Source organism: Henckelia pumila, chromosome 2 (genome assembly GCF_033568475.1).
Source record: "Henckelia pumila isolate YLH828 chromosome 2, ASM3356847v2, whole genome shotgun sequence".
Classification (NCBI taxonomy): Eukaryota; Viridiplantae; Streptophyta; class Magnoliopsida; order Lamiales; family Gesneriaceae; genus Henckelia; species Henckelia pumila.
The window spans coordinates 13,087,225-13,099,357 of NC_133121.1; the positions used below are offsets into that span (position 1 = coordinate 13,087,225).

Sequence of the window (12,133 nt, forward strand, 5' to 3'; positions counted from 1 at the left end):
ACACATCATATTATTCAATATCTTCTTCAAAGATTAATAAACATATATTTTAGACAACAATTTGAGAAACCTGAAATTAAATTTAACTCAAAATCATAAATAAGAAGTTTGAGTTAGAGTGTGAAACTAATTAATTACACAGTAATAAAACATAAATCACAAAATGCTTGTGGAATATCATCCGAATCTCCTATGAAGAAAGTACTTGTTTTAATTAATTTGTGTTTAATTAATGTAAACATCAGAGTGTGAAATTATGTTGAGATAAGAAACAAAACCAAAAAATACTTGAATATAACAGCGATGACATCAAAGAGATGAAGATTGCTAAGAAAATGGCTCTCATCATATTCTTGTACAGCAGGATCATCTTAACGAACCATTTGATATTTTCTGAAGAAAATATTGACCAAGTAATAATAATATAATAAATTACAAATGCGTTAAAAATATAAGAGGATGCACATTTGCTCATACCACTTTGATTCAAACTCAAAATATTTTCCGATCAACCACGGCGGCGGCAGCAAGGCGGCGCGGCATCTGAAATTTCACAGTAACTATAATCGTGAGTTTTCTATAAAATTTTGATACCAAAACGAAGCTTACGACATGAAGAACAAAACCCATCAATCAATTTTGAGTTTCCGGCAATTTACAGCGATGAAAATCGACGGTGAAGCGGCGGCGGATTTCCAAAGATCGCGATAAAACCGTGCGAAATTGGCATCAAAAGATAGATCTCGTCGAGAGATTTTCAACGGTATATTTATTTTCGAATTTCGGCGACCGGTGGAGGTAGAACGACGACAAGAAGGATCGGAAATGTTAAAAAGAAGAATTAGACGCGAAGAGGAAGAAGATCGGGAGAGAAACAACAGTGGGGTGGGTAGTGTAGAATTTAGAAATGGGTAGAGAAGAACGTGAAAGTGGTTTGCTTGGAACATGATGGGATGAGAGTGGATAAGCCGTCGGTTGAAATGAAAGACATCGAACAAAAGTTTGGAAGAAAAGCGTGGAACAGATCGTGAAGAAGAATGCGTGATATATATAAAATGTAAAAGTAATTTCAAAAGAAAAGGATAAAATGTAAAATAGTAAAGATATATCAATCATCACTCTCACAACTTTGCAATTATGTGAGTCATGATCACCAAATCCATAACCTCCCCACTAACCTACTAAATCCTCCACTTATTCCATGTTTAAAAATAACTTTTATTTTACACACGCATAACGTGTGCAGTTTTTTACTAGTTGCTTTAATGCGATCACTTATTAAAATTTCACTTTTTAAATGTAGTGCTTGAACAAGAAACATTAATATATTTTTCCAGAAATAATAATAAATAAGATACATTAATAATTTTTGTATATAACTTGAGTACTTCACAATATTTAATTTTTATAATTTTTAAAAAATATTGCACGTCAAACCCAAAAATAAAATACGTAGAATAAATTTATTTATGTTAAGTTATAATAAATTGAGAGAAATGGATAAAGTAAGGACATTTTAGAAATTTTAAATTATATAAGGCTATATTATAAAAATTTTAAGCAAGAAATACTACTTTTAGAAATTGAAGTTTTAAATAAGCTAGTACAACTAATTTCTCTAGTTTTCAATACTTTTCATCAGTGAATAAAGTCATGGGTCAAAAACTTTGAAAATTTGTAAATCGATGTATATTGTTAAAACACTTATATTATCAAATAAATCCTAGTTTTAGAACCTACTATTTTATGACTAGGTTTCTTGTGAGACGATCTCATATATCGTCACCCGTGAAACAGATCAATATTGCTCATATTTACAATAAATAATAATATTTTTGGACCTTGTCATAAAAAATAATACTTTAATATGAGTATCCCATTTAAAGTATATGTCTCACAAAATTACTTTAAAACCGTGTCACGCAAGTTTTATGATATTTATATATTTTTATATAAAAAATACCAGTATTCTCATTATTTTATATAATTTTTATTTTTATATAATAAAATACCTGGCAATCTTTTTTAAAAAATCCAAGATTTTATTATTCAAGTTAGATTTTTTGAGAACAATCTTGTTGAGTGGTAATTAGGCAATGTAAAAGTGGTATTAACAATTTTTCAAGTGTTATTAATTAATATCTTCCTTATTAATGGGAAAAAATAGGAGCACTGTTTCTTAAAAAAATAATACCTCAATCTGGAAGTTAACACTTAACAGGAGTAAAAAAAAAATTGACAAATGAAAGAAAAACATTATAAAAAAAACTAAAACAAATAAATTTATAAAATTTAATACATTTTCATTCTTTCCAAGAATAACTAGCACGCTCAACTACAAGATAGTCTTGCCTGATATCTTTTACCACCCGAATTTCATCATCCATGTAATATGATTCAAACCTGTCCAAATTAACATCACTTTATTCATAAAGAAATCACAAGAAGAGATGGCACGGAGATTGTGAAGTTAACTACAAGGTTCTATTTCTGATTCAAAAAATATTTTCTTTAATTTAATTTTACCAATGTGAGTTTTTTTTTGTTTAAATTAACATTTTTGTTTAATTCCAAGTATTCATCGATTTATGATTTATTTTTTGCATGAGAGTAGTTCGTTGATTAATCTTACAAATTAATTGAATTTGCGTCTTTATAATGCTATCCATTAATACAGTAAAAAGAAATGAAAAAATTTCATCTGTGTATATTGACGGCAGATGCTATGTTACACCAGATGAAGATGTCATTCATTGGGCATGGGCCCACAAAAAATGTGTGGGTCTCATGCCCAATGAAGTGGGCCCGGGTCCCCAATCAATGACAGATGCTACACCGGGTGAAGATCACCCGATATAGCATAGTCCGAGCCGTATACTGACCCTATCCTAACAGTACATGTTAAAGTTAAAATTTATCCATGTATCTAAACGTTTATACCATGTTTTCAAAACCGGACCGGACCGGCCGGTTCAACCGGTTCGACCGGAAACCGGTCACTGGTCCAGTCCGAATTGCTCCTAAAAATCGTTTTTACGGTCAAAACCGGCTTCGAACCGGTCGAATCGGTCAAAAAACCGGCCCCGAACCGGTCAAGAACCAGTTCAACCGATTTTTCGATTTTTTTTATTTTTTTTGAAAAAATATATTTTTAATTTTTAAACCTTAATTTAATATTTTAATATATATATACAACATTATTTGTAATTTGTACTTCATGAAAAATATTATTTTAGTAATATTAGATTTTTTTAATTAATTAATTAATTTTTAAAAAATATATAACTAAAATTAATATATTGAATATATTTATATGGTTATTTAGTTTTCAAACTATGATAAATCTATATATTTTTTTATTTATATACATCTTTTAGGTTTTAAAATTTTAAAATATATTATTAATTATATTAATTATATTATATTATATAAACGGTTTTTCGGTCCGACCGTCCGGTTAAAACGGTCCGACCAGTTGGACCGTTTTTTTAAGATAAACCGGTTCGATCATCGGTCCAGTTATGAAAACATTGCGTTTATATACTACTACAAATAAGAGGACAAAAAAGGACCAAGAGAATAATGTTCACTCACCAGCCTTGACCAAAAGGTGGCAGGGGAAATTCCCAACCTTTGCCTCGAAGCACGGCACTTGTAAACCTACCAAAAAATTGTTCATAATTTCATGAAATATAAATTCAGCTTCTTTAATCACCACTTCTAATTCTAAATTCATAATAGTATCAATAAAATCTATTCTTTATTTTTTTTTCATTTTAGTTCACAACTATAAATTTTAGTTGATTTCATTTCAAGACACATGAGACGGAAGGTCAATGGCGTAACTAGTGTTTAAGCTAGGAAAGCACTTTCTTTTTCATCTTCTTTAATTTTTATGAATGGTGGATTGCCTCAATGGCTATCAGATGATGTAAAATTATTGGACTCTCTGAATTAATATTAGCTTGTTTTCTTATTGGGAAAAAAAAATTAGATTTTTTTACACAAAAGAGGTGAATTGATCACTTACTGGAAGTTGACTCTCTGAGGAGATGCAATCTGAATATCGGACCTTACGAAGAACACTCCGTCCGGCGGGAAAGTGATGACGTTGTTCAAGCTTCTCGCCGCCGTATCGATCACCTGCAACACGTCGCCGGCCGCCGTGCCGAACACCCCCGCGTTCTTTACGATGAAGAGCTGCTCCTTCTCGGTGGTCCACAGCATCCGCCACGTGGCGGAGAGGGACTCGTCGGTGGTCACGCTGCCACGGCCGACGGCGGCCAGGGAATCGATGGCGCCGATTATTTCCGCCAGTTTTCGGGGGTTGGATTGGGTTTTGAGGCCGCGGTCCTGGTCGGAGATGAGGCGTAGGAGGTGGCGCTTGGCGGAGACCGCCGGAGATTGCGAGTGGTCCGCCAGGGACGAGCGGGTGACGGTGGAGGTGCTCCTGTAGCATGTCGGAGTGTACGGGGTGGGAGGGGAAAGGCTGGCCATGCTTGCTTTATCCACCACAAAGGTCCTTTGGGATATTAAAAATAAATGAATTATCGAATTACTTAAAAACTCTCTTTTTTTAATTACCGTTTATTTTTTTATCCGATATATTATATATTTGTGTGATAAAATTATTTGTTTAAAAACTTAAGAAAAAATCTATCGAAATTTGAAGTAATAATGAGTTAAAAGTAACATAATTAAACATATAAGGTATTTCAGTGTAATATGAAAACATATATGTCTAAATTTCAACCTTATAAAAAAGTATATGTCTGCATAAATGCATAGGTATATCTACGTATTACTCTTATTTTATAAAGGTAAAAATTCTCGTGAAACGATCTCATGAATTAATTTTTTGAGACGAGTCTCCTATTTAATCATACATAAAAACGTATTACTATTATTATATAAAAACTACACTAAATTCATGACATATTCATGATTACAATGTACAATATACTTGCCAAATTTATAAAATCCACACATTCTATACATACTACAAATACATCAACTTAGTATAATATCAGATTATTTTCCTTTAAATATTCACTCGTTACCTAATTTCAAACTATAACAAAATAATCACGGATAGTTTTTGGAAAAAAGTTTTTTTAGATAGTTTGCATATCTATATACGTGAGACGAAAGTAATATGTAATACTTTAACATACGAAGTTCATATTTTTCATGGATAGAATCATATACTTATTTCACAAAATTGACATTTAAGACGGTCTCAGAAATTTTTTTATATTTCTAATACTATAGTTTGCGGTTTTATGTAAGGGTGTGTTTGATGTGATGGATTCATGTAGGAAAACCAAATAAACCCAAATTTGCCTCATTTTTAAGCATGCCAGAAGAATCCGAAGGTCCCATGAAAAACCATTGTAGATAATATTTGAATCTATACAACGTCTGCACTAGGGGTGTAAACGAGCCGAGCTACTCGTGAGCAACTCGTGAGTAGCTCGGTCAAAGCTCGACTCGAGCTCGATTTGACTGAGCTCGAGCTCGAGCTCGAGTAGCTCGAGCATACAATCGAGCTCGAGTCGAGCTTTGAAACTATGTAATCGAGTAGCTCGCGAGTTACTCGATAAGCCACATATATATATTAAAAAATAATATAAATAAATATATATAAATATAATATATTATATTATATTTATATATTAATTTATTTATAATATTTATATATTTTATTTAGTATATTTATATATTTATTTATTTTATAATATATATAATATTATATTTATTTATTTATTAATATATTTTTTATTTTTTTATATATATATATATATATAATATAAAAGCTCGAGCTCGAGGACTCGAACTACAAACGAGCTCGAGCACATATTTTACTACTCGATCGAGCTCGAGCTCGAGCTCGAGTAGTAAAATATGAGCTCGAGCTCGAGTAATGTGCTGCTCGAGCTCAGCTCGGCTCGATAACACCCCTAGTCTGCACCAGACGCAATACATATAAATCACATTGAACTTATCACTCATACTAAACTAGGAGTGCAAACGAATCGAATCGAGCCGAATAATGGTAAAATTTTAAGGTTCGAATTCGGCTCGATAAGAGTATATTCGAGTTCGAGCTCGATTCGAAGTTCGATAATTTCAAATATTTTGGCTCGAGTTCGGCTCGAAATGAAGTTCGAGTTCGGTTCAAAATATTCGAACCTATTCGTGAACTATTCGGACATTATAGTTCGAAAGCTCGAAATGTATATATATTATTATATAATTATATTATATTAATTAAATATTAAGGCTCGCGAACTATCGAACAGAGTAATTTCGGCTCGAGCTCGGCTCAAAAAAAAGTTCGAACATGTTCGAATTCGACTCGAGTTCGATAAGCTCGAATACGAATCAAATATTTATCGAGTGGGTTCGTAAAGCTCACGAACAGGTTCGGTTCGTTTGCTCCCCTATACTAAACACATTGTTTTGAGCTATATTATTTTCTTTATCATCTCATTATCAAATAAATTATATCATTCGTCACTTATTCTCTCACATCAGACAAATGCACAGTAAGATTGAACCATACCCCATAAAAAATGGTTAATAAAATAAACATTTTTACGAACTATAAATTAACTAATTAAGGCATGCGTGAGTTCGAGCATTTATTAGGTTATGTTCAGGTATGTACTTAAAAATATTTTTAATGATTTTTGTAAGTGAACAAAAACTTAAAAGCACGTGTTTGAAAAATATTTTTGTAAAATTTTATTTTTTTTAGTGTTATCCGAGTACAATTTTTAAAAAACGAACAAGTTATTTTTAGATGTTTTTAGAATGAAAGACTAGAGTTGGGAAAAAATACCGAAATGTCGTCATACCGCCTATACCGTACCGAAAAAAAACCGTTTATACCGAAAATAAATTCGATATCGGTATCGGTATAAGATTTTTAAATTTTTGGTATTTCGGTATACCGAAAAAATTTCAGTATACGCGTATACCAACATTTTTAAAAAAAACAGTTAAAAAAATCGATATACACAGTATCATAACGATACAGTACCAAATTTTGGTATTCGGTACGGTATCGATATGAATTTATGTCAAACCAAAATTTTTGATACGGTATCGATATCAAAATTTTCGGTACCGAAGTTTTTGGTACGATATGCGGTATTTGTTGAATACCGCGGTATACCGAACCGATTACCGAACCACCCCTATGAAAGACAGTGATGAATATCAAAACAACAACACTTCTGAAATGGTAAATTGTTTTTGTATAATAGTTGTCCAAACACATATGTATATTTAAAACAACTTTTAAAACATTTTATATCAATTTTTTAAAAAATATTTCCCTAAAAACATTTAATAAGCACTTGTCCAAATTAATCTTTATTTTTCTTGGTTTTTATTAATTTGGAAGGGCTATTAACTATGACATGTTAAGTTTGTATTCCATGTTATCATAAAACTTATAGATTTTGTCTCAAGCACACATATTTAGAGAACAAGGGATTTTGGTTGCGCTTATGCAAGTTTTCCACCATCAAACTCGAAGAATAAACATATCAATGTTTGAGTAGCATAAGCGACTTTATATATTGTGGACATGATTCTAAAGGAAAATAATCGGTCCGGGATGGATATCGAATGCAAAGAGGCTTGTTCCAGCCGTTGATGAATCAATCGGAATGTTAGATGGAAAAATGTGTTGGAAAAACGTGTTCAGATTAATTAAGAATTGATACCCGATGCAGCGAAAGTTTAAAAATTTTTATTTTTCTATATGGAACGATTTCATATTATGGGTATCAAAACTTTACGATTAAATTATGCAAGTAAAAATAAAATCACAATTAAATTTTTACCTATTCAAGCAACGGCTTGATTATGGACACCAACAGAATTTAATCTGCTCTTCTTGTATATCCCGGGAACCGATGGCTTCACGATCAATCTCCAGAATAAGGTCCACGAACATGAAACAGAAACCCTCTGATTGATTGCACTAAAAATCAATCAGATGTTTATCGAAGAGAATAAACAGATTTGATCTGTTAATTCGGAATGTAATTTTTCACAAAAATCACAGACCGAATTTTCTCAAAAGGGATAGAGGAATTCGAAAAATTCCCCTTGAATATTATGAGTGATTTTCGAAAATTGCAAGATTGAATTATTATGATTTTCGAACACTACTCATATATTTATAGATAATTTCTAGACTAGATTAAGTTATGATTATATTAGGACTCTAACTTCTTAGGGCCCATAATCCATAACTTAAGCCCAACAAGCCAAGCCTGTTATTATAGAAATTAATATAAAATTCATCGTGACTCTTATTAATAAAATGATTTTACCAATGTACACAGAAATCATTTCTGCACCTTTTAAAGTCAAGATAATTTTTCTGAATCTGAATTCAGTGATTTTCAAAAATGTCCATCCCTATGTCATTTTAGGAAATTCCACTCCCTTCTCTTTCATTAAATTTAACTCTTTAAATTTAACTATCTCAACGGGGTTTGTAATTCATTACTTGTGTGACCCTCAATGGTTCAGGGATACAGCTAGCCGTGGGCTCACAACTCCTTGTGACTCGGAACAACAATTTCCGACTTGCCCAACGAATCATGGTAATAGCGTCTAGCAACATCGCCCCATGATTCCCTAGGTATCACTGATAGTGCCTGCAAGAACCAGTAAGTTTTGGTTAGCGTACAGTACGGTCTCTTCATCCATATATCCCGATCGAATCAACAACCATTGGTGCATCGAGAGTCGTTCGAGATTCGATAACTATGCATTACATCTTGGAGATCAAATAGTGACATCACATGTGTTACTAGGAAAACCGAGTAACCAAAAACACATCATGTACTCTGGCCAGAGATTCGTCACACTAATATCTTCTCAGATCGCATAGGATATCCACACTCGCAAGTATGTGGTGAATCCTTGACAACAAAGCATCGACTCCTATATGTGTCGTAACTGTACCCAATCCCGACACCTGTTGATCCCAATAGAGTCGGTAAATGAGTCAAAGTACAGTACTAGCATATAGAGTCTCAATGATGTTTCAAGTAGTAAGGACTAATGGTGTACAACCAAAACCGCGGACTTTATCCACTCGATAAGTGATAACCACTTGGAAAGTTCGAATAGGAAAGTTCGATCATTCATCATATGAATATCCATTTGCATGCTTTGAACATCTCCATGTCCATTACCAATGAAACATGGTACTTGGCATCACAAATGCTAGTCTCAATATCGAGCGATCCTTATCCTTATTAGCGGACGGCTCAATTGACTATGAACTGTTTAGAATATACAGTGACTATAAGATGTGTTTCATAATAGTGATCTCTCTTTATTCACTATCTCATCTTACTTACACTATATTATATTCAAGGTCTTTATCAAAACATCAATAGTATATCACAATATAACAATATGAAAAAAGACAAAGAAAATGCCATTAATGAATGTAAATTATATTAAACAAAGATTATTTATACATAGAGTCACAAAAGCCCTTAGCCACAAGTTGGCTAACCGGGCACCCACTCTTTCAATCTCTCACTTGCCCTAAAGCCAACTAGTCACACTACGCAATCCTATTGCTTCGCGATGTTTGTCAAACAATGGTCCTGGCAAGGGCTTAGTAAGTGGATCAACGATATTGTCTGTAGAGGCCACTCTCTCGACAATGATGTCTCCTTTCTTCACAATCTCCCGGATGATGTGGTATTTCCTCAGTACGTGTTTGGATCTTTGATGAGACCTTGGTTCCTTTGCCTGAGAAATGGCACCAGTGTTATCGCAGTATACCGAAACTGGACCAACAGCTTCAGGAATTACGCCCAACTCTTGGACGAAATTCCTCATCCAAACGGCATCTTTAGCAGCAGCTGATGCTGCAATGTATTCTGCATCAGTGGTGGAATCCGCTGTGGTGTCTTGCTTGGAACTCTTCCAAGAGACAGCACCGCCATTGAGCATGAATACAAATCCAGAGGTTGACTTCGAGTCATCCACGTCGCTTTGGAAGTTAGAGTCGGTATAGCCTTCCAATTTCAATTCTCTTCCTCCATAAACCATGAATATATTCTTAGTCCTTCTCAAGTACTTAATAATATCCTTCACGGCTTTCCAATGCATTTGACCGGGGTTGGCCTGATATCTGCTCATGACACTCAGAGCAAAGGCTACATCCGATCTGGTAGATATCATCCCATACATAATACTACCTATGGCTGACGCATATGGTATGTGTGTCATTTTCTCTATCTCTTCGTCAGTCTTGAGACACATAGACTTGGATAGAGAAACTCCATGACACATAGGTAGATGTCCTCTCTTTGACTCATCCATAGAAAACCTTTTCAATATGGTGTCGATGTAGGTTGCTTGAGTGAGTCCTATTATTCTCTTAGATCTATCTCTATAGATCTGTATCCCTAGAATATAGGATGCCTCACCCAAATCCTTCATCGAGAATCTACCTGATAACCATATCTTTGTTGACTGCAACATCCCTACGTCATTCCCAATGAGTAGGATATCATCAACATAAAGCACTAAGAACGTCATCGTATCCTTAACTACTTTCTTGTACACGCACGGTTCCTTCGGGTTTTTGATGAAACTAAAGTCCTTTATTGTTTCATCAAATTTCTGGTTCCAACTTCTTGATGCTTGTTTGAGACCATAAATTGATCTCTGAAGCTTGCATACCTTATGCTCGCTTCCCATGGATGTGAATCCCTCGAGCTACATCATATAGATTTCTTCCTTAATGTTTCCATTAAGAAATGCAGTCTTCACATCCATTTGCCATATCTCATAGTCATACCATGCTGCTATGGCAATAAGGATTCTTATGGACTTGAACATTGCGACTGGTGAAAAGGTTTCATCATAGTCAACTTCTTGTCTTTGAGTATAACCTTTTGCTACCAATCGTGCCTTGTAGGTAAGTACCTTACCATCAGGCCCAAGTTTTCTCTTGTACATCTATTTACACCCTATTGAAACAATTTCATCGGGAGGATCTACTAAAGACCAAACTTGGTTTGTATGCATCGAGTCTATTTCCGACTGCATAACTTCAAGCCATAAATTAGAATCCGCATCAGAAATTGCTTCCTTGAAGTTTCTTGGATCACATCCAATGTGGGTTCACTTTGATCCCCTTCAAGAAGAAGACCATATCGAATAGGAGGTCTAGAAGTCCTCTCGGATCTCCTAGATATAGGCGTGTCCGTTGAAGGTTCTTGAGGTGTGTGGTCGTTATTTTGTATCTCGGGTTCTTCTCGAATTTCTTCGAGTTCCATCATCTTGTCTTTCTTATCTAATAAGAACTCCTTCTCCATGAAGGTGGCATTCCTCGAAACAAACACTTTTGTCTCATAAGGATGATAGAAATAATATCCGATTGAATTCTTCGGATATCCTACAAAATAACATAAGGTGGATCGACTATCCAACTTATCTCTCACTGTCTGCTTCACGTAAGCAGGACATCCCCAAATCCTTAAGTACGAATACTTAGGAGCTTTGTCATTCCATAACTCGTATGGAGTTTTATTCACTGCTTTGGTGTGAACATTGTTCAACAACAACACCGCCGTTTCAAGTGCATAGCCCCAAAACGAAGGAGGGAGCTCAGTGAAGCTCATCATAGATCGAACCATGTCTAACAAAGTTCGATTGCGACGCTCCGAGACACCATTCAGCTGAGGTGTCATAGGAGGAGTCCACTGAGAGAGAATCCCATTCTCTTTTAGATAGCTCAAAAACTCGGTACTTAAGTATTCTCCACCTCGATCCGATCGAAGTACTTTAATACTTCTACCTTGTTTGTTTTCTACTTCAGCCTTGAATTCTTTGAACTTTTCAAATGATTCAGACTTATATTTCATTAAATATAAATACCCATACCTAGAATAATCATCAGTAAAGGTAATGAAGTAGGTGTGACCAAATTTAGTACCGATACTAAATGGTCCGCAAACATCTGTATGGATCAAATCCAACAGATTTTGGCTACGCTCAAGCTTCCCTTTGAAAGGAGATTTAGTCATTTTTCCTTTTAGGCAGGACTCACAAGTAGGTAGAGAGTTAATATCAGACA

The 12,133-nt window shown here is 34.2% G+C and overlaps 1 protein-coding gene across 1 annotated transcript; it reads right to left on the reverse strand.

Moving 5' to 3' along the window:
• Nucleotides 1-2,180: 2,180 nt before the first annotated feature.
• On the reverse strand, nucleotides 2,181-4,514 carry LOC140884781 (probable plastid-lipid-associated protein 11, chloroplastic). The gene is made up of 3 exons (XM_073291640.1): nucleotides 4,031-4,514; nucleotides 3,595-3,660; nucleotides 2,181-2,403 (listed from the first exon to the last, which is right to left on the reverse strand). Exons 1-3 carry the CDS (start codon nucleotides 4,495-4,497, stop codon nucleotides 2,304-2,306), a joined length of 633 nt encoding a protein of 210 aa, XP_073147741.1. The 5' UTR covers nucleotides 4,498-4,514; the 3' UTR covers nucleotides 2,181-2,303.
• Between the last annotated feature and the right edge of the window lie 7,619 nt (nucleotides 4,515-12,133).